Source organism: Pinus tabuliformis, chromosome 6 (assembly GCF_031772625.1).
Source record: "Pinus tabuliformis cultivar Carrire ecotype Pingquan chromosome 6, CPIR1, whole genome shotgun sequence".
In the NCBI taxonomy this organism is placed as follows: Eukaryota; Viridiplantae; Streptophyta; class Pinopsida; order Pinales; family Pinaceae; genus Pinus; species Pinus tabuliformis.
In genome coordinates, this window is record NC_142292.1 from 369,274,798 (window position 1) to 369,302,298 (window position 27,501).

The 27,501-nt window shown below is 41.7% G+C and overlaps 2 protein-coding genes across 10 annotated transcripts in view; both read left to right on the forward strand.

Annotated features, from left to right (window-relative positions):
• LOC149258830 (Peptidyl-tRNA hydrolase II (PTH2) family protein) overlaps window positions 1-27,501 on the forward strand; it is a 401,298-nt gene that overhangs the window by 286,778 nt on the left and 87,019 nt on the right. The window lies entirely within an intron of this gene.
• On the forward strand, window positions 15,633-16,709 carry LOC149258831 (uncharacterized). The gene is made up of 2 exons (XM_089373445.1): window positions 15,633-16,207; window positions 16,329-16,709. The coding sequence occupies exons 1-2, from the start codon at window positions 15,899-15,901 to the stop codon at window positions 16,530-16,532; spliced, it is 513 nt and encodes a 170-aa protein (XP_089229571.1). The 5' UTR covers window positions 15,633-15,898; the 3' UTR covers window positions 16,533-16,709.

Here is a 27,501-nt window from a genome sequence, read left to right on the forward strand (position 1 = left end):
GTATCTTCCCGTTTCTTTGTCTTATCCAATTGATTTGTCATGAATATGACTTCTTCATGTTGCTTTCTCTTGTTTTGATGAATTTTTTTCTTAATCTTGGCGAGCTCCTCATCTGTTTCTTGTACTTGAAGCTTGACAAGGTCAACTTCCTTCCTTGTCTTGTCTTGGTCACCAACTTGCACTTTCTTCTTAAGTTCCTCATTTTCGTTTTTCAAGTTGTTAATCTCTTCTATGGCAACCATAAGTTTAGTGAGGAGATCTTCTTCAAAATCTTCTTCATTCTCTTCATCTTCTAGGTCTTTTTTAGCCTTGGTGTTATCACTCTTATCTTCAGCTTCCTTGATTTGCTCTGGATTTCCTTCTTGTTTTCCATCATTTTCTTGACTAGAGATCATTGTCAATGCTAATTTTGAGTGAAGATCATTAAGTTTATCCCATATGCCTTTTGCTGATGAACATTTTTCAAAATTGGCCTTCATAGAATCAGGTAGCCCATTCAAGATTGCTTTCATTGCTCTTGTATTATGTTCCTTGGATTCTCCATCCATCATGCTATCAGTGATCATCGATTTCCAGACTTCAATACCTTGAGTCTTTAAGAAATTCCTCATTCTTGCCTCCCATATATCAAAGTTTCCATTGAACAATGGAGCCTTCACAAATTGATTGACTTCAATTTCGGTGGTTGAGTGAGACACATCTTTAGGAGGATTGGAGACTTTCTTCCTTGGCTTCGCCATTTGTGTTCTAATGATCAACCTTCAAGCTGTTAAGCTTTGAATGAAGGTACTGGCTCTGATACCAATTGTTGGAAATACTGATGGGGGGGTGAATCAATATTTCTTTTCAATTGTTACTTTTACCAGTTACATCACTTATATTTAGAACACAAAATGAACAATAGGAATAAATGCTTTATTAATATAATCTTTACAATGAATCAAGTACAATATAGATAGGGCTCCAACCCTAGATGAAGACACCCAGGCTCCAACCTGGGATGTGCCAAGCACCTACTTGGACTTTCCAAGGCACCGACCTTGTCAATTCTGAGGCACCGACCCCAAGGACTCCAATCCTATATCTTCTTTTTCAGGCATTGACCTGGATTCTTGAGGACTCCCATTCTCTAAGGCTCCAACCCTATCCTTCAAGGCACCAACCTTCCGGGCACCAACCCTCTGGGCTCCAACCCATTGTCATACTTTGTCTAGATATGTTTGATAGAAAAATCACGACTCCCAAAGTCTTCTTCATGGATCCTTGTCAATCTTCAATTATAGTATACATGTTATGTCATCAATGACAACCTTGTCATATAGAGGGTGTCTCCACAACTCTTCAAACAATTTCTCCAAGGTCACCTCATGATGACTAGTGCATCATCTTCTCCAAGGATCTCCACGATCTTCAAAGTCAGCTCCGAGGGCAAGGATGTATACGTTATGACCGCTCAAGAAAAGTCTTCACAATCAATCATCTTTAAAGAGTACTTCAAACTGGTTCAAAAGATGTTATCCAAACAAGGATGCCAAAAATTGGGCCTTCAACTCAAATCTGTCCAACAGTCTTCTCAAAGATTTTAGTCTAAGCTTGCTTGACTATCACAATATATCTCCACACTGCACAATCACCTTATAAAAAGCCTTCCTTCTAAAGCTCTTTATCAAATATGTCTGCAAGATCTAACTTTGCGGTACTCCAGATCTACTCAAAAATTCCTTTTGAATCTTCTTCAAAAGTTTCTTCTGTCCAGAACGCTTTCTTCACTAAAACTGCTTTCAATGATAGTGTCAAGGTCTTCAATAATGTTTCAAAGAAACTGTTTCAATGCATTCAATAGGTATGTTCCACTGTTATGCAATGTATACACTAGAATTCTTCCTTCAGTGTATTTCCAACCAAGTTCACAAGTATATTCTCTTGAAACAAGTCTTGTAAGAGTATGGTGCTGTTTAAATCTGCAAGATTATGATTATAACACAAAAATGTCGCAGAGATATACAATACTGAAGTCACCAAGCGATACAGGTCTGGAAGGTATCCAGAGATTTAGGTCTGCAATTCACTCAATCTAAAAAATATCCACCACATGTTCGAACCTCTGTTGTCACTGGTATCATCATAGCTTTGGCTCACTCCACAGATTATTTGTTGTAGAGAATATCATTGTCCAAAATATATAATACAGGTTTGCTTATTCAAAAAACTTCGATGGTCCCAAAAATTGCGGGTTCGATGGTCTTTTTTATTTTATTTTAACTCACGAGTTGAATGATAATCTTCAAGTTTTTCTCGCTTGACCTTTACAGCAATTGGGGTCTGCGCAAAACTTCGGCCTATAGCAATTGCCTCAAGCCTATGGCTCCATTGAATTTTTATTTGTCAGCATGTTCGAGTTCTGTCAGAATTGGATTTACTAGTGCACATTACCCAAAATAAATTGCACAATTATCTTTCTTTGAGTTCACGAGATGTGAACTGTTCGAATCACCTGTCGAAATTCCGGATCTATTTGAAGTAATTTTTGTGATGAATATATAGAGGATGTTTCATGTGAAGAGACATATCGAATGGTTTGAGCCGACTTGAAGGAACTGAATCTGACTCATGTAGTGATGTTTTTTTTTTAATTTTTATTTTGGGGAGATTTATTATAATACTTTAGGCTTGTCGTTAGTTTGAAAAAATAGACATGTCGTTGTATATGAATAATTTAATAAGATGGTTAGTTTAATAGGAATAGGATAAGGATTTTTAAATAGATTAGGGAAATGTTCATAGGTTTAAATTTCTTTTGTAGGGAACAAGGATTTGGGTTAGGGTTTCTTGTAGCAAACAATAGGACTAGGATTAATAAGGGATAAGGAGAAAAACCTTTGGGTTTCTTAAGACTTAGGTTTTTTATCAAGACATGGATAAAAAGCAATGTTCCACCAAGTCTCCGGGACGGGGAGACGCGGGTGCGGGGAGACGCACAAAGGGGACGTGTGGGAGAACCCTGAAATTTTAGGGAAATTTAGGGGAGACGGGGAGACGTCGAGGTATATATAATATAATTTTTAATTATATATATTATAAATTTATATATATGTATATAATTTTGAAATTTTCATGTTCATATTCATTGTTCAATAATGCTAATTCATCAAGATTCAATACCATAACATTCAATAATAAAATTCAATATGAAATTCAAATATTCAAATACAATGTACATTGATCCATATCATTCATCATTCATCAATCATCATTCTATAATTTACATTGAATCATTGATTTAAAAGTTAAACTGAAAATTGAAAATTTTGAATTCATCATTCATCATTCTAGTCTTCTAGATTCTAAATTGAACACTAAATTAAAATTTTCAATTTATATAACTCAAAGTTTCAAACTCAAAAATAGTTAAGAGTGAAGAGTCGGTCATCAATATCTAGTGTCACAACTGAAATGTTAAAACTTAAAAGTAAAAATGGAAAATGAACACTGAAAATAAAATCAACTTCAAAGTTCAAGGACTCAATCTCAATGATTGGTCCTCTACATCCATCTGCTGCATGAAGTCATCAGGAACATCAATGGGACCAGAAAAGCGCAAGACTTCTGACCAGAGAAGCCCAACGAAACCACCTCAGAGATAGCAAAAAATCCACGAAATTACTTCACAAAATCACCTCAGAAACGAGTTTTTCTTGTTTGAATTCGGTAGTCAAATGAAGAGGCCCAGCTTCAATATATTCAAGATTACGCTGAATCGTTGATACGTTGCCGCCTGCCGCCTGCGTGGAGCAAGAGGGAGGATGCCACTGCAAGTTTGCAACGACTGCTAACTTATTCGGTAGTCAAATGAAGAGGCCCAGCTTCAATATATTCAAGATTACGCTGAATCGTTGATATGCTGCCGCCTGCGTGGAGCAAGAGGGAGGATGCCACTGCAAGTTTGCAACGACTGCTAAGTGCTAACAGCAAGCCGCTGCGTGGAGAAGAGTGAGGATGCGCTGAAGCTCTCGTGGGCGCAGTGAGAGCAGATGGAAGAAAAAAATGCGTTGAGGTAAGAGCATAATGAATGGCGGCATAATGAAAACTTGAAAAGTGGAGTTAACCCTAACTTGTTCATGTAATTTTTTATTTGTAATTGTTAATTTAGTTTATTTTTATTTTTTATTTTTTTTAATAAATTAATTTTCATTTTTTTTAATTTTTTTTTTGGTTTATAAAGGGTAATTAGACAAAAATGAAGGGGGGACGCCCAGAAGAACCCCATTTTCGGGGGGACGCCCAGAAGAACCCCATTTTCGGGGGGGACGCCCAGAAGTACCCCTTTCGGGGAGTCGAGTCTCCCACATTGGGGAAACGCACCCCCTTGCGTCTCCCCAAGTCTCCCCAAAAGGGGGACGTGGGGAAACGCACCCCCGAGAGTCTCCCCGTCCCGGGTGCGTGGGGTGCGAGGGGTGCGCGCACCCCACCCTGGGGGACGCGTCCCCGTGGAACACTGATAAAAAGGGGTATTAGGGTTAAGGTTTGCAAGATTATGGTCTTAGGGCTTTATCAACAATGAATGTTAGATTAGGTTAGGGCTTCCTTCCAGGACAAAAACTGGGGTTAGGACATTATTAGGGTTTTAGCCATCTTCAACAATGCCATATTGACATCAATGACAACCTTGATTAACAATCTCCCCCTTTGTCATTGATGGCAATATTCTTGCCCTTCCAACATTCTCTCCACCTTTGACATCAATGGAAAACGGGGTGCCCAAGTACTCCCCTATCAAGCTACTTCTTTTCTTCATCAATAGTAGTTCTTCATAGGTATGTTACTCCCCTTGTCATGGTGCTCTTACTTCTGGCAATGTGGTCCATGATAGATGTGTTTACATTTCTTCATGTGATGAACCAACTCCCCTTGCCTGCATAAACTCCTTTAACTTCTTTAGACAAGAAAGATTTCTGCCTTGTGATCAAGTGGAAGACATCTTCAACAATAGTCCATTGGATAAATAAGAGGTCATGTTCTTCAATGGAGTGTTCGTGAGAAATGATCTATCAAAGAATGATTGTCAGTATAGCTCATCAAGGATTTCATAAGGCCCATCAAGGATAGCTTCTACAAGAATGCTTAATCATCATAAGCTCCCCCTAGCTGTATGCATGTTTTTCCTTTTGGCAGAGTCTCCTCATCAAATACTAGGAATATCAAGGATAGCTTCATCAGGTCAACAACATGTGTTGTTGGCTGGAGTGTTCAAGAGACTTCTAGATTCAATTTGCTTCCTTCTCCATACTTGTGTAACTTTCTTCTCTAGCACGGTTCTTGCTTGTGTAGGGGCCAAGGTCAAGTGACAATCACGTGCCATATGTCCAATGTTATGACACTTGAAGCACTCTATGTTGTTCATGAATAAGAATTCATGACTTCTTGCAAAATTGCTTCTCGAAGATTGACGGGGAGCATTAAATGTCTTTGTGATATGCCCTACAATATTTTGCCATATGCCCAATGTTTGTACAAGAATAGCAATAACCAAGAAATATACTTTGGTACCTGGGAGAAGAAGGTTTCCTTGATGTACTTTTGAAGTCTTTTTGCCTTGGGATCCTTTGATGATAACCATTGCTTCTTGCATCCCTGACACCATCTACATTTCTTCTTGGAGTAGGATTTCTTCCAATGTCAACTTGACTCTTACCTTTCCTCGGAACATCAACATTTCTTCTTGGCTTCCTCACATCCTTGTTGTTTGAAGCATTTTCCCTTCTTGCTTGAGGATTGTAATATTCCTAACCCAAAATATTCCTCAAACCCCAGCAAAAACTCCAACCAAATATATGCAAATGATATGATAACCCAGAAGTGATAAAATAACAGTGGAACAACATATAATAATGTAAACCGGAAATATAAGCAGATACACAAGAAACGCAGCGAGAAATGCTAAGCCATTTAATTATACTTAGCAATAAATGAGTACAAGAGGTGATTAGACAGATGGCACCTCGACTTGCACAAGGCAAGTGAAGAAATACTCTCAGAATGACAAGAATGGCCTCTCCGCGTGGATGCTGCTGTTGTGTTGTTGCTACTGCTAGGAAACAAATGATGATTTGGGATTGCTCCCCTCCTCGGAAAATGTTGAAACTATGGATTCGGGCTCTACTCGAAACCCAGAAAAACCCAAAAAGCTTTCCTGGAATGGCCGACCCCCGAAAAACACCCTCTTGGGGTTCTGCGCAGTTCCTCAATGCCTTGCACTGCCACTGAAGAAAACCCCTCTAAACTCTGCCTAAACACTGCCTGAAAACGTGCCAAAAATCCTTCAATGAGACAAGAGCTGGACCCCTGCTCAATCTCCCAGCATAAATCCACCTGCAAAACTCTAATCCAGCACTACAACCACAAAGAACTGCGTTCCTCTCCAAGTGCTGCGTAGTCCTCCAAAATGCTGATGAAACTGCTGCTAAAATGCTGATAAAACTATTGCTGAAATACTGATGGAAATACCTTGCCCGAGCAGGCACTCGAAGTCCCCCGGGTCTAAGGGTGAGATCTTCGAACGGAGACACTCAATGCACTAAACAGTGCTACAGACAAGCTAAACAACCAACGTGATCAGAAGTCGAAATGACTAGCTCAAAATGCACATAACTGGATGATCCCAAAATGAGAGGGCTCCTCTGTATTTTATAGCCTCTGCCTCTCACAATCCCTAGGCTCACCTCCCCCTACGTGCTTCTCCTCTTGCCACGTGTTCTTCCCTCCTGCATAGTCTCTCCATGTGTCTGTGTGGGCTCCATTTCTGCATCCCCCTTTGGCCCCCTTGGCTCCCCTTTAAGTCACAACGTTGTGCTACCTAGGAAGTGAATTTTTATTCTAAAGTGAGTTATGTCCCCCTTCCTCACTTTTTTTATTTACAAATAACTATAGAAGGCAAAAATTGAACAAAATCGAATATTCCAATTAGCCATGGCTAATTAGGAATATTACAGTCTCCCCTGGCACAATGTTGCTTGTCCTCAAGCAACTGAAATGATGGATGCTGCAAGATGTTCTCACTCTCCCAAGTGGCATCCTCATCCAGCAAATTCTTCCACCTCACCAAGAATTCCCGGACCGTCCTGCTCTGCAGCTGCCTCTCCCGGTATCAATGATAGCCTCCGGCTGCAATACCAAATGTCCCTCGTCATCCATGGGTGGTAGCTCATCTGTCACTGTCACCTGCTGCCCCAAGGCCTTCTTTAGGCATGATACATGAAAAATGTTATGAATCTTGCTGCCTTGGGGCAGCTCCAACTCATATGCAACCTGTCCAATCCTGCGTATCACCCTGTATGGCCCATAAAAGCGGGGCTTGAGCTTCTCAGCCCCCTTCTGCTTCAGTGACGACTGTTTGTATGGCTATAATCGTAGGTAGACCATAGCCCCTACCTCGAATTGCCTCTCCACCCGACCCTTGTCGGCATACAACTTCTGTTGGTTCTATGCTGTAGCCATGTTATCCTTGAGAGCTCAGAGGATATCCTGACTCTCTTGGATCCAAATCTTGGCTCTAGGAGCCCTACTATCACCAAACATCACGTCAACAAAAGATAAAGGATGATACCCATATAAGGCATAAAATGGTGACATACCAATGGACATGTGATGTGAAGTATTGTAGCAGTACTCCCCCAGATGCAACCACCTCAACCATGCTCGCTGCTGCCCACTGACATAGTTACGCAAGTAGCCCTCTAACCACTTGTTAACTATATCTGTTTGTCCATCCGTCTGTGGGTGATAACTGGTACTCAGTGTCAACTCCGTCCCCACCAACCGAAAAAGCTCCTGCCAAAACCCGCCCATGAAACAATTGTCCCTATCACTGACGATGGTCTTAGGAAGACCATGTAGCCTGAAGATCTCTCTGAAGAACAACTCAGCCACCTGTGCTGCTGTATAATGTGCGAATATGGCAAAAAAATGTGCGTACTGATAAAGTCCATTGAAATACTCTCCCATTTCCCCTCCGGAATGGGAAGAGGCTGCAATAATCCTGCGTGATGGCTCGTCTCTCCTTTGTTTCTCTGGCAAACATCGCACTCTCGGATGTGTTGGAGTACGTCCTCCTTGAGGCCCTTCCATGAGAACCTCTTCCTAATGGCCCTGTAGGTTTTGGTAAACCCCTGATGTCCTGCCAATGGTGAATCATGAGATGCCTGGAGTATCTTCTTCTTGAGCTGAGACCCCTCAGTCAAGAAGATCCGATCCCTATAGTGGATGATCTCATCGACCACCCTGTCCCTGTCATCTGCCACCTGCCCATCTAGAACCTCACATGCAAACCTGTCCTTGGAGTACTCTACTAAAAGTTGAGCCCTCTAGTGTGTATCCAAGCTCATAAGAGACAATGTGGCTGGTCTACGTGAAAGGGCATCTGCTACCACGTTGTTCTTACCCTTGACATACTCAATGTCAAAGTCATATGCTTGGATCTTGCTGATCCACTTCTGCTGCCTCTCCTGTAGTTGCTTCTGCTCCAAAAAGAACTTGAGGCTGTTGTTATCAGTCCTCACCCTGAACTTGTTACCCACCAAACACTGTCGGTACTTAGCCAATGCATGCATGATGGCCAGCATCTCCTTGTCATATATGGAATACAACCTCTCATGCGGAAGGAGCTTCCGGCTCTCAAAGGCTATAGGGTGACCTCCCTACATCAATACTGCGCTGATTCCCTCTCCCGACGCATCACACTCCAAAACAAATGGCTACGTAAAATCTGGCAACGCAAGCACTGGGCAGCTGCTCATAACCTCCTTGAGCCTGTCAAAGGCTCGCTGCATTGTATCCGACCAACTGAATGCCCCCTTCCTCGTCAAATCTGTCAGGGGTGCAGCAAGCTGTGAGAAACCCTTGACGAAATTTCGGTAGTAAGTACAAATGCCAATGAATCCTCAAAGTTCCGTCACGTTTCTTGGCTCCGGCCATTCTCTGATGGCCCTGATCCTCTCCTCGTGGACCCTCACTCCGTCCACTCCTATGATGTGTCCCAGATACAACATCTCCGTTAACCCAAACTCACACTTGGAGAGTTTGGCATAGAACTGTTGCTCCTGTAAGATACGCAATACCGTCTCAATGTGTTGGAGATGCTCCTCACAAGTCCTACTGTAAATGAGAATGTCATCGAAAAATACCAACACAAACTTCCTCAAGTGACTACGAAAGATGTGATTCATGCAGGACTGAAATGTAGCGGGGGCGTTGGTTAGCCCAAAAGACATCACCAAGAACTCAAAGTGCCCATAGTGACACCTGAAGGCGGTCTTGGGAATGTCCTGCTCCCTCACGCGAATATGATGGTACCCAGATCTCAAATCAATCTTTGAGAAGAATCATGCTCCCCTCAACTCGTCCATCAATTCATCGATCCTGGGTATGGGGTACCTGTTCTTCAGGGTCTTCTTATTCAGGGTCCTATAGTCAATGCACATCCTCAATGTACCATCCTTCTTCTTCACCAACACTACAGAAGAAGCAAAAGGACTCGTGTTGGGTCGAATGTGCCCAAGAGCCAGCAACTCCTGGATAGCTCGCTCAATCTCATCCCGATAGGCCTTGGGGTGCCTATAGGGGGTGGTGATCACGGCCTGTATGCCTTGCTCAAGCTCGATGGTGTGCTCAAACCCTCAATTCGGTGGCTGTCCTAGTGGAATCTCCCCAAACACTATGGCATACCGATCAAGGATGGACTGTATCTCTGGATGTACTGTCTGTCCTGTAGTCCCTGCCTCTGATGCACGCAACTCCACTGCCCACTCTATGTCCCCCTTTCAGAAGACTGCCTCCATCCGATGAGCCAAAACAGTTGAGGCGAATATGTGTGCTGTCCCCGTATCTTCTCATGCCTCCCTGTCTTCTCATCATCCCACTCCATCTCTAGGGTCTTCCAATCTGTCGTGACCTTCCCTAGAGTGATAAGCCACTGAACACCCAGTATCATGTTGGTGTCCGGAATATCGACCACGAAAAAGTGGTCAGTCAACATGTAGGTGCCCATCGTCACTGAAAGCTCTGGAACATATCGAGTACATGTCATGGTCTGATCTCCTGGGACCAAGACTGAAAACCCATCGAAGCTCTCTATCTGTATACCTCTCTGCTCAACCATCTGGGCATCGATGAAGTTGTGGGTCGCCCCACTGTCCACCAAAACTGATACTCACTGGCCACGTACTGTCCCCCGTATGCGTAGCGTCAGATATTTGGGTACTCCTCGCAATGCTGCAAGGGCCCCTTCGGTAGGTGCAAATGATGCACATCCTGCTGCTGGTGGTGGAGGTGGTAAAGGTCCCTGTATGGCATGGCTATCTCCTGCCTCCCCATCATCCTTGTCATCCTCTTCTCCACTGCTCTCACAGAAGACCTCAATAAAATGTGCTTTACCAGCAGCACATCTATGTCCCGGTGCCCACGGCTCCTAACATGTGAAGCACAACCGCTTCTTCTTTAGTTCCCTTCTGGCATCATCATCAAGCTGTACTCGTCCTGGATTCCCCTTTGGAGGTGGAATCCTCACGTCCTCCCCCTTAGACTGGAAAGTCTGTCTCTGGGGGTAAGGTGTCCGGGTCCTGGGTAAGACATCTTGTAAGTCCCAGGTCCTGTTGATAGCGTCCCAGAGTGTGGCTGGTCTAGTGGATCGGACTAGACCCCGAAGTGGCTCTGCTAACCCCTCAACATACATATAGACCCTCCGTGCTGTGGATAGGTTTGGCACCATCACGGAGACCCTCAAGAAATCTACAATGTAGGTCTCTGGGCGCCTTGTCTGTTTGAGCCTCGTCAGCTCAATGAAATGCTGCTCTGGATCCCTCCGATCAAATCGCTCCATGAGTCTCCTGGTAAACTCGGCATATGTCGTCATTGTGGAGTGCCCCAGTGCAACCATCCCATGAAACCACCAATCCTGGGCCTCGCCATCCAAATGCAATGTTGCCACCTTGATGGCCTCTGCCTCTGACATCTTGTTAAGCTGGAAATAAATGTCCAGCTTCTCCACCCAAGACTTTGCCGAACTGTTTGATGAGCTATAAAACGTAGGCAAGTGGAATCTACTCGCTGCACGGTGGGTGTCGCCATCATGGTAATGCTGGTACCCTTTGTGATGGTCGCGGGGTCTGCTATCGTGCTGGAGCTGAACAAAATCTCTGAATGAGAGGGCTTCCCTGAACTCCTGCCCATAGGCCTGGTACTCTGCAAAATAATCGCCCATATGTTTGGGCTCTGCCTCCTGCTGGGCTACGGCCCCCGTGTCTGCTCCTAAGAAAGTGGGCATGGTAGAGCGTGTAGGGGCATGTGAGGCCACCTGCTGCGCAGTATCACGCTACTCTGGCAAGTGATGGGATGCACCTGATCCCTCACCAATATGATAAACTCGTGGGCTCTCACGCTGTCTGGCCTCAACTGCCGTGAATCTCTGCCCCATCACCTCAATCTGCCTCGATAGATCCTGCACTGATTTGAGGAGCATATCCGCAAATCTCTTCCCGTCCTCATCGGCCATTTGTTTTGCGTCCACTACTGGCTCTCTTTGTTCTGCGTCTACCACAGGCTCCACCTGTTCTGCGTCCACCACAGGAACACAGTCTCCCTCCTCGTAGGTATTCTCCAACCTACGTCCAGTGCCTCTATACCTCCTACCTCTGTAACAAATGTAGGGTTTTTCCCTTGGTGTCATAGATTGCTAGCTCCATAGGCTGAGCCAAATCTATGCTCTGATACCACTATAATATTCTTAACCCAGAATATCCCTCAAACCCTAGCAAAAAATCCAACCAAATATATGCAAATGATATGATAACCCAGAAGTGATAAAATAACAGTGGAACAACATATAATAATGTAAACCGGAAATATAAGCAGATACACAAGAAATGCAACAAGAAATGCTAAGCCATTTTATTATACTGAGCAATAAATGAGTACAAGAGGTGATTAGACAGATGGCACCTCGACTTGCACAAGGCAAGTGAAGAAATACTCTCAGAATGATAAGAATGGCCTCTCTGCGTGGATGCTGTTGTTGTGTTGCTGCTACTGCTAGGAAACAAATGATGTTTTGGGGCTGCTCCCCTCCTCGGAAAAAGCTAAAACTCTGGATTCGGGCTCTACTTAAGAAACCCAGAAAGATTTTCTGGAATGGCCGACCCCCGAAAAACACCCTCTTGGGGTTCTGCGCAGTTCCTCAATGCCCTGCGTTGCCACTGAAGAAAACCCCTCTAAACTATGCCTAAACACTGCCTGGAACCCTGCCAAAAATCCTCCAATGAGACAAGAGCTGGACCCCTACTCAATCTCCCAGCATAAATCCACCTGCAAAACCCCAATCTAGCACTACAACCACAAAGAACTGCATCCCTCTCCAAGTGCTGCACAGTCCTCCAAAATGCTGATGAAACTGCTGCTGAAATGCTGAAAAAACTACTGCTGAAATACCGATGGAAATACCTTGCCTGAGCAGGCACTTGAAGTCCCCCGGGGCTAAGGGTGAGATCTCCGAACAGAGACACTCAATGCACTAAATAGTGCTACAGACCAGCTAAACAGCGAGCGTGCTCAGAAGTCGAAACGACTAGCTCAAAATGCACATAACTGAATGATCCCAAAATGAGGGGGCTCCTCTCTATTTTATAGCCTCTGCCTCTCACAATCCCTAGGCTCACCTCCTCCTGCGTGCTTCTCCTCTTGCCACGTGTTCTTCCCTCCTGCGCAGTCTCTCCATGTGTCTGCATGGGCTCCATTTCTGCGTCCCCCTTTGGCCCCCTTGGCTCCCCTTTAAGTCACAACGTTGTGCTACCTAGGAAGTGACTTTTTATTCTAAAGTGAGTTATGTCCCCCTTCCTCACTTTTTTTATTTACAAATAACTATAGGAGGCAAAAATTGAACAAATTCGAATATTCCAATTAGCCATGGCTAATTAGGAATATTACAAGGATTCACCTGAATAGCCAAGGTCTGATTTATCAAGGGGAGACCTTTGATGACTTAGGATGTCATCTAGGGTTTGAGAGCTTTTCAAGTTCTTATTCAACAAGTCAACTTCCTTTTTAAGAAAGATAGTTTCTCCTGTTAACTTTTCACAATTTTCATATTTCATAACTAGTTGCTTCTTCATTTCTTCCATCATCTTGGTTGCTTCACATGGTTGGACCTTAAGTGAGATGATTTGTGCTCTTAACTTGATGATGTCATCATCATTCTCTTCTACTTGATGATGTCATCATCCTTCTCTTCTAGTTGGCATCAGTGTTGTAGGAAGCGCCTCCCCCCCCGCTCCAAAGCTCGGAAGCGCGCCCCGTACGGAAGCGCCGTACGAAGCGCCTTCCGAAGCGCGCTTCGGAAATTAGGAAGCGCGATTCCTAAAAAAAATTGCGCTTCCTGGTTTTTCCGAAGCGCCAGCTCCGAAGCGCGCTTTGTACGGCGCTTCGGGCCGCCGAAGCGCCACGCTTCGGAGCAGGAAGCGTGCGCTTCACGCATGCTTCCGTACGCTTCGGCGGAAAGGGGCGCGCCCAAGAGAAAAACAATTTTTATTTTTATTTTTTTTTAAAGTTAAGTTAACTAAAGCTTAAGGGAGTGGGTTAGGGTGAGGTTAGGGTGAGTTTAAGGTGAGGAATGAAAAGAATAAAGCCCCCATTCATTCCTCATTTTCTCACTTTGAGTTTATGAGAGTTGGAGAAGAGAAGAGAGGAGAGGAGAAGAGAAGAGAGGAAAGGAGAGGAGAAGAGAGGAGAGCTTGGAGGAGTGAAGAAGGAGGAGCTAGGAGAAGGAGGAGGAGCTTGGAGCAAGAGCTTGGAGGACTTCATCTACAAGAGCTAAAGAGGTAAGTTCAAACCCCAAACTCCCTTGTTTTTTTGAAAAAAAAATTGTATTTTTCTCCTCCCTCTCCTACTCTTTCCCATTGTTTCTACTTGCTCCTTTATTTACAGGTTGCCGTTGTCCACCACCTATATCCATATTCCAAGATGGTGTTCTTTTGGCTTCTATGTATCATTCCACTCTTGGTTTTAATGATGGCAAGGGTGAGGAATAGAAGGGAAGAAACAGAAGAGGACATTGGTGATGGTCCTAATAGTAGTGACCCAATGTATGATGAGGAGGAAGGGTTTGAAGAGGAAGGGGATGAACTTGAAGGGGACACTGAAACACAAGATGGGAAAGCTACATCAACACCCTTGTGGAACTATGTGACCAAACTTGATGGGGGAAAGGGTGGTGGATCTTACAAATTTGTGTGCCCTCATGGTTGTCATGGAGGAAAACCATATTGTGGTTCATATACCCGTCTGAGGAGGCATCTTTGTGGGGTGCTGGACAGTGATGAAAAAAAGGGTTTTGTGGGGGTACAAATTTGCCCAAACATTTCAACTGAAGAAAGAAGAAAATACATCCAAATAGAGATGGCTGCACAACAAAAAAACAAGAAACAAAAAACTCATTCTGAATCAAGTGCAACCTCTAAATTTGGTAGTTGCTCATCTCCTCATGGTACTTCTGCAAGCTCTGGAGGTAGAAGAACAATAGGGGATTTCCTTAATGTTGCTGGGAGGGATGATGTGGATGGAAAGATAGTCCGTTTTCTTTGTGCTTGCGGTGTACCATTCAATGTGCTTCGCTCTCCCTATTGGCATGAAATGGTAAAGGCCATCAATGAAGCCCCAAAAGGATACAAGGCCCCCAACTATGAGAAAGCTAGAACAGTGTTATTAGAAAGAGAAAAAGCTAAGGTTCAAAGAGCTTTGACACGTTTTACAAATGAGTGGGTAGATTCTGGGGTATCCATTGTATCAGATGGGTGGACAAATATTAGAAACCAACATTTGATAAATGTTCTTGGTGTTTCTTCTAGTGGTGCGGTATTTATTGCATGTCATGACTCGTCCTCCATCACTGCATCTGCACAAAACATTGCAGATCTCCTATTGAAATCAATCAAAGATGTTGGTCCGAATAATGTGGTTCAAGTGATCACAGATAATGCAGCAAATTGTAAGGCAGCAGGAAAAATTATTGAGCGTACTCATCCACACATCTTTTGGTCTGGGTGCCTGGTTCACACATTGAACCTTTTGATGCATGATATTGTGAAACACAAAGATTGTGGGTGGATTGCTGAGGTTTACAGGAAAGGGAAGCAGCTCATTAAATTCATCACAGGGCATACAAGGGTAAACTACTTCTATGGCACTTACTCCAAGTTGCAATTGCTTAAAATTGCAAAGACAAGATTTGCTAGTTATTACCTCACCTTTAGGCGGCTAGTGAGGGTGAGACAAGCTTTAACTAATCTGGTGTGTGCTGAAACATGGGATGAAATTAACACTGACACAGATGGTGCTAATGCAGTCAAGGACACTGTTCTTGACAGTTACTTTTGGTCACAGGTTAAATATGTTTTGCAATTCACCAAACCAATTTATTACATGATCAAGTTTGCAGATTCAGATCGACCAGTAATTGGGGAGGTGTATGAGCAAATGGATAGCATGTTGGGGCCGATTAAAGACATTGTTGAGCCTAGAGATACCACCTTGTACAATTATATTCGTGTAGAGGTGCAAAACCGATGGGAAATGCTAAATATTCCATTGCATGCATTAGCATATGTTTTGACACCTAAATACTATCATCCATCATGGCTTTCAACACCAGCACCTGGGGGGGAAGCAGGAGAAAACCACACCAAGATAAAGAGGTTCACGAAAAATATATGGCTGCATTGAGTAAATTAATCCCTGATGAGGAGGACGCTGCATTGGTACGGAGACAGGTGAGCAACTATACGCTCAACACTGGTCCATTTGGGAGCATGCATGCAATTAAAGATCGAGAGACTTTTTTGCTCTTGAGTGGTGGAACATGCATGGAGGGGGTACTCCACTTCTACAGAGTTTGGCATTGCGGGTGCTATCACAGGTGGTAAACACTTCTTCTGCAGAGAGGTGTTGGAGCTCTTATTCTTTCATCCACAGTGTTAAAAGGAACAGGTTGAGTTTAGACCGGGCAGAGAGCTTGGTTTATGTTCATTACAACTTGCGATTGTTGTCCCATTACTGTGAAGATGCAAAGTCTAATAAAGACTTGTTGATTTGGGACAAGAATCCAGAGGAGCCCAATTTGGAGGATGGAGTGTTGCGACTAGAGCAATTAGAGGATGCTCTTATCCAGGTATGTCCATTGTGGTATGAATTTTCCAATTTTCCCTTATAAAGCATTTCTCTAATTCATGTTTTTAATTTTTTTGTTAACTAGTGTTTTTTTTTTGCATGAATTTTTTGAGCGATTCTAGGATGATGATGACCGTGTTGATATGCCACCACCCCCACCCCCATCTGGTCCCTTGGTTCCTAGGTTCCATGGTTCAACACCAACAACTTGGGGTTCTTCTTCATCAGTTTCAGTGCCACGACTTACACAGGCACCATCTTCTTCATTGCCACCACGTGGAGGCCCGCCACCACGTTCTATTCGTGGTGGAAGGAGGAGAGATTAGTAGATATATTCACAATCTACTACTTTTTGTCATAGATTACTCATTAGACTTGTAGACTTGTGAATTTGAATTTTGAACCTTTTTGGCTTGGCGGTGACCAAGTGACATATTTTGTAAACATTATTATTTGAATTTTGGACATGACAAATGTTGACAGTTGCTCACTTGCTAGATAAATCATAATATGCTCTATGTTTCATGTTTTATAATATGCTTAAATGTTTTATGTTTTATAATATGCTTAAAAATTTGATGTATGTTTGTAATAGCTAGAATATAGATGATTGTTGTACATACTAGTAACTACAATGGAATCATGGATGCCATATCTATCTTGATTTATGCAAAAATATGCATGTTTTCATGTCTTCTACAATTAATTTGGTATTTGGGATGTTTGTTTTGAGTATAAATGCAAAAAAATATAAAAATATATATATATATATAGCAGACGCTTCCGCGGACGCTTCGCTTCCTAGATTTTTGGAAAATGACGCTTCCGCGCTCCCGCTTCGTGCAACATTGGTTGGCATGTCATGGTGTTTCTCTCCTTTTCTATTTCATCAACTTGTCCTTCTATGAATGCCAATGCTTCCATTGCCTTCTCAACTGCCTGTGCTTGTTTCCTTGCTTCTTCTAGTTGTGCTCTAAGGGAAGAGACCTCTTCCTTGTATTGACCAATCTCTGCTTCAAGTTTGTTCAAGCTCTTGTGCCTTTCTTCAAGGTGGCTTTACAAGGTATCTTCCCGTTTCTTTGCCTTATCCAATTGATTTTTCATGGATATGACTTCTTCATGATGCTTTCTCTTGTTTTGATGAATTTCTTCCTTAATCTTGGCGAGCTCCTCATCTGTTTCTTGTACTTAAAGCTTGACAAGGTCAACTTCCTTCCTTGTCTTGTCCTAGTCACCAACTTGCGCTTTCTTCTTGAGTTCCTCATTTTCGTTTTCCAAATTTTTAATCTCTTCTATGGCAACCATAAGTTTAGTGAGGAGATCTTTTTCAAATCTTCTTCATTCTCTTCATCTTCTAGGTCTTTTTTAGCCTTGGTGTCGTCACTCTTATCTTCAACTTCCTTGATTCGCTTTGGATTTCCTTCTTGTTTTCCATCATTTTCTTGACTAGAGATCATTGTTAACGCTCCTTTTGAGTGAAGATCAGGGAGTTTATCCCATATGCCTTTTGTTGAGAACAGTTTTCAAAATTGGCCTTCATAGAATCAGGTAGCTCATTCAAGATTGCTTTCATTGCTCTTGTATTATGTTCTTTGGATTCTCCATCCATCATGCTATTAGTAATCACTTATTTCCAAACTTCAATGCCTTGAGTCTTTAAGAAATTCCTCATTCTTGCCTCCCATATATCAAAGTTTCCATTGAATAATGGAGCCTTCACAAATTGATTGACTTCAATTTCGGTGATTGAGGGAGACACATCTTTAGGAGGATTGGAGACTTTCTTCCTTGGCTTCGCCATTTGTGTTCTAATGATCAACCTTCAAGTTTTTAGGCTTTGAGTGAAGGTACTGACTCCGATACCAATTGTTGGAAATACTGAGAGGGGGGGTGAATCAATATATCTTTTCAATTGTTACTTTTACCAGTTACATCACTTATATTTAGAACACAAAATGAACAATAGGAATAAATGCTTTTATTAATATAATCTTTACAATGAATCAAGTACAATATAGATAGGGCTCCAACCCTAGATGAAGACACCTAGGCTCCAACCTGCGATGTGCCAAGCAGCTACTTAGACTTTCCAAGGCGTTGACCTTGTCAATTCTGAGACACTGACCCCAAGGACTCCAATCCTATATCTGCTTCTTCAGGTATCGACCTGGATTCTTGAGGACTCTCATCCTCTAGGGCTCCAACCCTATCCTTCAAGGCACCAACATTGTTTGTTCGAGGCTCCAACCTTCTAGGCACCAACCCTCTGGGCTCCAACCCATTGTTGTACTTTGTCTAGATATGTTTGTTAGAAAAATCACGACTCCCAAAGTCTTCTTCATGGATCCTTGTCAATCTTCAATTATAGTATCCATGTTATGTCATCAATGACAACCTTGTCATATAAAAGGTGTCTCCACAACTCTTCATATTACCCAAACAATTTCTCGAAGGTCACCTCATGATGACCAGTGCATCATGGTCTGCAAGGATCTCCACGAATCTTCAAAGTCAGCTGCAAGGGCAAGGATGTATACTCGAAGACTGCTCCAAAAGAGTCTTCACAATCAATCATCTTTAAAGAGTACTTCAAACTGGTTCAAAAGATGTTATCCAAACAAGGTTGCCAAAAATTGTGCCTTCAACTCAAATCTATCCAACAATATTCTCAAAGAGTTTAGTCTAAGCTTGCATGACTATCACAATATATCTCCACACTGCACAGTACCCTTATAAAAAGGCTTCCTTCTAAGGCTCTTTATCAAATATGTCTACAAGATCTAACTTTGCACTACTCCAGATCTACTCAAAAGTTCCTTTTGAATCTGATTCAAAAGTTTCTTCTGTCCAGAACGCGTTCTTCACCAAGATTGCTTTTAGTGATAGCCTCAAGGTCTTGAATAATGTTTCAAAGCCTTCAACAGGTATATTCCACTGTTATGCAATGTATACACTAGAATTCTTCCTTTAGTGTATATCCAACCAAGTTCACAAGTATATTCTCTTGAAACAAGTCTTGTAAGAGTATGATGCTCTTTAAATCCACAAGATTATGATTATAACACAAAAAGGTCGCAGAGATATACAATACTGAAGTCACCGAGGTACAGGTTTGGAAGGTATCCACAGACTTAGGTATACAATTCACTCAATCTAGAAAATATCCACCACAGGTTCGAACCTCTGTTGTCACTGGTATCATCATAGCTTTGGCTCACTCCACAGATTATTTGTTGTAGAGAATATCATTGTCCAAAAGATTTAATACAGGTTCGCTTATTAATAAAACTTCGCTGGTCCAAAAATTTGCAGGTTCGATGGTCGCTTTTTTATTATTATTATTTTTTTTAACTCATGAGTTCAATGATAATCTTCAAGTTTTTGTCGCTTGACCTTTACAGCAACTGGGGTTTGTGCAAAACTTCGGCCTATAGCGGCTGCCTCAGGTCTGCTGCTGCACCAAATTTTTATTTGTCAGTGTATTCGAGTTCTGTCAGAATCGGATTTACTAGCGCACATTACCCAGAATAAATTGCATGCTTATCTTTCTTTTAGTTCGCAAGATGTGAACTGTCCCTTCTTCACCACCGAATCACCTCTCGAAATTTCAGATCTATCTGAAGTAATTTTTGTCATGAATATATAGTAGATGCTTCATGTGAAGAGACATATCGAATGGTTTGAGCTGACTTGAAGGAACTGAAGCCAACTCATGTAGTGATGTTTTTATTTTTATTTTTATTTTGGGGAGACTTATTATAATACTTTAGGCTTGTTGTTAGTTTGAAAAAATAGACATGTCATTGTGTATGAATAATTTAATAAGATGGTTAGTTTAATAGGAATAGGATAAGGATTTTTAAATAGATTAGGGAAATGTTCATAGGTTTAAATTTCTTTTGTAGGGAACAAGGATTTGGGTTAGGGTTTCTTGTAGCAAACAATAGGGCTAGGATTAATAAGGGATAAGGTGAAAAAACTTAGGGTTTCTTAAGACTTAGGCTTTTTATTAGGACATGGATAAAAAGGGGTATTAGGGTTAAGGTTTGCAAGATTATGGTCTTAGGGCTTTATCAACAATGAATGTTAGATTAGGTTAGGGCTTCATGTTAGGGCTTCCAGGATAAGAACTGGGGTTAGGACATTATTAGGGTTTTAGCCATCTTCAACAATGCCATATTGACATCAATGACAACCTTGGTTAACAAGCTCTCTACCAGGGCCAAAACCTCTCTTCTCTTGAGAGGGAAACCCTTCAGTAATTTTTCTCTTATTGAAGCTTCTTTCTTGATCAATTTCAAACCCTAGACCCTTGACTAGAAAATCCTCCAAGCACAAGTCAAGTCCTTCCTTTTCTCTGCACTATGTCTTCTCGGCACTTTGTTCACCTTCTTCCGGCACTTCGTTCCTGGCTCTTTGTCCTTCTTTCGGCACTTCGTTCTTCCTTCTACAGTTAGTAGAACTTCTAGAATAGATACTTTTACTTAGTGATATCCTTCACCTAAGGATACGCATTCCTTCTCTTGATCATACGAGTTTCTTCTTGATGTATGGTGGTAGGTTTTGTGTGACAACACTGTAGCCCTAATAATCGCACGTGTGAGAGTTCTTGTTGATGATCTATGGTTCCTTTTTTCCTCGCTTGAGGTCCTTCCTTCTTCACTTGTATAGGAGGTCTAGTAGGCCTAGTTTGAAGCCCAAATGATGATAGATGAGCAACTTTAATGTAGCTATTGTAGTGACCGCGGTCAACCCTATTCCTCACACATGTGGCTGCAATTCACCCTAAAATAGTCCTTTATACTTAGGTTATATTTCCTCCTCCTTCACTGCTCTAGAGGCTCCCTTAAACTCAACTTTTCCAACTTTTATTTGACTGCACTTGCTCTCTGATTTCAGAGATGATCTTCGCTATCTTTAGAGGAGTGGACAACCCCTATATATAGAGGATTGTCCCTCCTTTAGGCTGACTTGTAGCCCGACTTGCTGCTTTGAGGCCGACTTGACTTTCTTTGCTGTGATAGGTGCTTTTAATTTGTCGTTGCTTCTTTTGATGGTGTCTTTGCTAGGAGGATACTTGACTTTGCTTGGAGGTGTCTTCTTTGACTTTTATACATAAATATACATAATGTAACATACCCTTAAGGTCTTCAACATAATTCTTTTGACTCTTTGACTCACCTATAGCACTTTGACATGTGCTAGACCTAATTCAATGAGCAAGAAACTCATTGACATATATTATAAAAATAATATTTCTTTTCTTGAATAAATACAAATATCAAAAGTACATTTATGAGGACCAAACCTAGTTACATTTCCTTCAACAATGCAATCATTATCTTTGTCATCTAAGTTGTCCAAGGTGGAATTTGACCGTAGTTGCAAAAATTAACAAGAGCACCTGCCAAACCCTATATATACTGCTAAGCCGGCTGGGGGCATTGTTGGTCCAAGTGCACCATCTCACATATAATGTGGGGAAATGAACAAGCTGTTTAAGGTGCTGAGGGTACCCATAAGATGTGGCAATGTTATATCACATGATGAAGTCCCATGGCTCTCAACGCATCCCCTACAAGTATCAATATGATTCTATGGTGGGCTTGGGCCCTAATTAAGTTGCCTAGCCCATGATCAAAACCAATTTCCAATTATGTATAAGATCCAATGTGTCTCCTCACCTTCTGGTAAAATAATTCATTAGTGCATCTAAGTGAATCAAGCTTGTTAGTTAAGGGCACAAATGAGACTTTATAATGGGTTTGTACCCAATGAGGGAAGATGATGAAATAGAGCATGTAATGTGGGGAGGGGAGTGAAATATATGAAACGGGAAAACAGGACCGCGCTACCAAAATCGGGGTTTCCTAAGTAGTGCCTATCTTGAAGCTATAAGCCAGTAGGGGAGATCCCATGAGACTAATGTTGCGGATTAGCCATCCATTTAAGGTGAGGGAACACAACTATAGTTAAAAATTTTCCTCCTTCCAAGTTACCCAATAATCCATACCCATTGTGCCCAAGGAAAAACAAGCATAAGCACCTGGTTGCACAATGAAGAATATACCTTTAGGATTGGATGGCCCACCTTCAGACATAAGCTATCGGTAGATGGGCGAGGGGACATATGACTGGCTCAGGGAGCGAAGATCAACTGATAGAATATCAGCTACACTAGTGTTTGTCAGGGGTCGGTCACTAAAGACAAATCTAGGAGAAAAATTCTCCTATGGAGTCTGTTGTCGCCTTTTCTATCTCCTGTCACACAGGTGCTTTAGAAGATATAGAAGCCTCCTAGAGACAACCTCTGGGTTGATAGGAGACCAGTGCCTAGGACACCTTAATTAGTGTTGTCAAGTTTATCCTAGGGACTTGTAGCACCATAGTTTGTCACAAGTATATAATTAAGATTGATTCAAAACCATTCATAAAGATACAATGTATGAACCAACGTACACGCAGGAATAAACAGGAAATAATCTTCGATCAATGGTGGTCAAATCAGATTGAGAGCTTGTAGCAAATCAGTTGTTAAGACAAATGTAATGGTAGAAGACAGTAGAGGAGAAATCCATCATACAAAGCTTAAACTTTAAGAATTCTATATATTTTGATTTAGAGAGAAACGAGAGAAAGGGAATGTTTATGGAATGCTAAGATACATGGAGCGCTTTTTAAAGACTTAATTTCCACATCATTACAGGCATTTTCCATCAATAACTTGATCTAAATGAATTTGCATCTAATGAGAAATATGTCTAGCAGCTACGTGACATGAAATCTGAGAAGAATATTTAACATATATGAAAACACAAAGGGAGATGAACATACTGCAATCCAATAAGTTGTAATCATCAGAAAACTCATATTAATCTTTTGAGAAATGTGCATACATCAAGATTCATAACATTGCCTTCATGAAAACAAGAAAAGGCCCTTTCCAAGAGTTCTTTCCAAAAATTTTGAACCTTGTTTAAGTGTTTCTTCCCTCTATTTATAAGGAGAGGGGAGCTTTGAACAACAATTACAAAATATCTCAGTCGAGCTCCAACTGTCTAATCGACTAGCTGTCTCGGCGTGCGATGGCTCTGCTGCCCAAAATGATTACAATAAATTTGATTGCTTCTTTAAAATGCAACAAAGTACAAAATAACAAAACATGGGAAAACTGAATGATGACCATAGCAAAATATCTCCATGCCAATTCCTATGATTGTCTCTGATTAGGCCACGCCTTTGCCATGATGCCCCTCCTCTGTTACTCAGCATGCTTACCTATCATCTTTGCCTTAACTGCTTGAATTCCCCACTTTCTGGAGCTGGGAGAAATCAACTGTCAGTTTCTTGTCACAGTGCAGAAACAAAGATCGACCTAGCAGTGTTTCATTGCCTGACTGCGTGGAGCTCCATGCTGAGAAATTAATTCTCAGGTGACCTGTACACTACTTCCTGAGTCCCATACCTCCATTTATCTCACTGAAGACGTGCGTCGAAGCACAAAGATGACTTGTATCCATTCAATGCAGACCCAACACTCTTTCTTGCGGATCGTGGTCCTTGCTGCCTTGATCCACCGATCTTTGATAGTCGCCATTACTCCTGAGACCAACTCCTCTGTTCTTGCACTCAATCTTGAAGTTGCCGACCCATATGCCTTTAACTCTCTGTACCGTGCTTATCGGAGAAATTCCACCTCATGCTTCACCGATACTCAGTCTCTTGCGCTTTGCTCCTTTGGCATTCGTTTTATTATATGACCGGGCCGATGACTATCAGCTTAATATGACATCTGAGCCTCTTCTATTTTGTAACTTAATGCAAAGCTCCGATTTTGTCCTAGCTCCTTCTGCTTAGCCCTTCTCGCATTTCTCACCATAGGATTGAGGGCCGTGACCCGTCGCTTAACCTTGAGGCGCTAGAGCGTTTAGACTCCTGTCGGGACCATTCTTCCTTTGTTAAGTGCTTAGCGCCCGAGGTTCTTTAAGTTCCTCTTGACCATGCGCTAGCCAAATATCAGAGCCCTTCTCATTAGAGGTTTCTAATCGGGGAATAACTTTGGAGTTGCGATATTCTAGTTCTCTGATATGTGACCTCCAATGTGGCGTCATCATTCCATGTGGCACCCTATGAGTGGTGACATGTCTCACCTAGATTTGTCCCCTTAGGCTCCCTCAAAATGCCAAAATTGACTGCCACGTGTCCTTCCCTACCACCATGTCATGTTGACGTCATATGCCACTGTAGCTTATCAGAACCAATCATATGCCGCCACACGTCATTATTGGAGCCAATCCTATGCTGCCACATGTCCTGTTAGAGGAGAGAGAAAAGAACCCACCCATCTTTGATTTTGCAATGAAATCCTTTGTTAATTCTTTATTGGCGTTCTCGGCGGTTTTTAACACTATTGACGCTTCACCTATATCGCAACTTTTGAAAGGTTGTCACCTAAAGAAGTTCTGATTCTCCGATTGCTGATGTTCTGATCTCATCCATGCTCTGATGATGCGACCGCCGGTCTCCGATGTCTCTGGTCCTCCGATATGCAATGTGTCGATATGCTCTGATGCTTTGATGTGCGATTGCTGATATTGCGATCTCTGATTTTCTAGACCTCCGATATTCCTTATCTCCTAAGGCTTCAAATCCTTGAAACTTCGGCAGACCAAATCTTTTGATCTAGGAGTCCATTTTCGGACTTCCACATATCGTTGGAAAGCTTGTTCAAAGCACTTTTCAATGGAGAGGGTCTGATTTAGGCTTTGAGTCCTTCTGCGGCTTGGATGATGACTGCAAACTTCTCTACTCTTTTGCATTCTTTTGACACCATTTGGCACCATTCGTACAATTTTGCAGTAAGTGATAACAGGGTCACCCATTGGTGGTGGGTAACATCTGGCTCCAATTGGGACATGAGCTCTTTGTAGAGTGCACAGACCATGCACTCAAACGGGAGGTCATGAGAACACTAGCAACCTTGTGGAACTACAAACCTTTATCCTGCAAATCACAAACAAATGTTGGAAGCATTTGTCCTGGGCGTATTTTTATCGCCCATGTTTTCATCAAATAAAACCATTCAAAAAGTAAAATATATTCTAAGATGCAAGTTTTAGTCTAAATACATCTATTCTAGCATGAGAACATGACATGATGATGCTTTCTATGCAAAAATCAATATGCGATACATCCTACCCTAACATGCATGGTTACATTATGCAAATGCTAGGTGTAATCATACAAACAGTGTAACCAACATCTCGTTAGATCAATATAAAAACACTTTCCCTTATGATTACTCATGTGATAAATCCAAGGGCAAAGATAGGAACAATCATATGTAGGATCACAAGGGTGAGAGGTGGGAAAATAAGAGACCCATACATCATAGAAAGGAGCTATGGATGAAGGGAAGGACACCAATTTGCAGAATCAGATCCTTTCCTGCAAACAAAGAATGGAGGATTGAACAACCAAGCTCATGAAATCCCTATCAAGATCCTTCTTAGTAATGTCGTGCTTCATGGTTGCCTTAAGGTCATGATGGGAAGGAAAAGGGGGTGGCTGGCACGAAGGACCATAACAAATGAGTTGTTTTTCCTCGTGATCATATTTAGGAGGGGGGAAAGGTTCATCATCATTAGTGATCGTGTTAAAAGGGGTGAAGAAAGGATCCACGAATGACTTGAATATATCCCAGGATCATAAGGAAGGTAGGGAAAGACAAGGCCCCTATTGATGTCATCATTGGTATCATATATTGGGTCCTTATCAAAACGATGGCCATCGATCTCCCACTTCCCCTCTCTAATATGCAAGTAATCATCAATGTCAATGCCTGAGGGGTCAATGAGGGAACCTTCTTTAAGGTTATCTATTAGGGCTTTTTCAGTAGTCATGTCCTTGAAAAAGACAAGGCTATTTGCAACTTTGTTCCATGAGGGACCTTCCCTATCAACATTCTCATCATGTTCCTTTTCAAGATCATCATTGGTACCTTCATTATTGATCTCATTGTGTCGATCTAGAAAGGGATCCTTTTCCTCTTGTTGATCATTATTAGAGCCACTTTACTTGTATTGATGATTAGCCCATCCTTTCATGAAGACATCTTCGAATTAATCAAGATATTTGATGCTCCCTAAAGGTAGTTTGGCGTACCAATCCCTAACATTTCCTTCAAATGTCAATGCAAAGAGCCTCATAACAACATCTTCTTTATCTTCATAAGAAATCCAAAAATTAACCTCCCATACAAAATCATCCACATGCTTCTTGGCAGTAGTAATATGAATTCCATCAAACTTAGGCAACCACTCATGGTGTTTAGCAGTTAATTGGTGAGGAGCACCAGGGAATGCATCAAAGTTCAATGGTTTCAATGAAGCGGATTTATGATAATCAATGGTCCCTTGATCCTTTTCATTATAGGGAACAACAGAATGAGCCATTTCCTTATCTTTTCATAATAACTAATTTCAAAGTCGCTAGGGTGAATTCAAGGTGCCCTGAGAGATGCTTGCTTCACCCTACAAGCATTGACTTTGGGGTTCAATGAAGAACAAGGGCTTCATTCTTCCAATGGAGTCTGTTGTCGCGCGGATTGACACGACAACGCTCAGACCGGGGGCTGTCACTCTGATCCCCGATCCCTCCGTTTAAGCCTATCTCCTACGGCTAAGGGGGGTAGTCCCTGGGAAAAGATGAAGGCCAACTGCCAAACAGTTGGGCTGGGAGACGAGATGCACAATTGAAATAAGCACTAAAATGATTTGATGAATTGAGCAGACCAGTGCCTTAAGAGATCTAAATGATTACTAGCTAGATGATATAAGAACATGAACCACGGACAGCAATCATCAGATAAAGAGAGCAATAAAATCACAACGCTCTTCAAATAATGATATCCAGCAAACTAAGAGAAATAAATTGCTTTAAACAACAGTGAAACCAGATATCTATTCTGTGTTCAAGTCTCAGCATGAAAGATATACAATGATAAACAACTGAAGGAGGTAAAAGTAATTCTCCACAAAAAAAGAAATTTATTATGCTTTTCAGAATTTTTTTTTTTTTTTTTTTTTTTTTTTTTTTAAAGAAAATTTCTACACTAAAAGAAAAATTTAAAATTTAAAATCTAAAATCTAAAATTCTAATTTTTTTTTTTATTTTTTTTTTTAATATATGTTTTCTAAAAAGAACAAAATCAAATCGAAACTAAATTAAAATGAAATCAAAAACGGTAACTCTAAACTAATGCTAAATGAAATACGATTTTATTTAAAAGGGAAA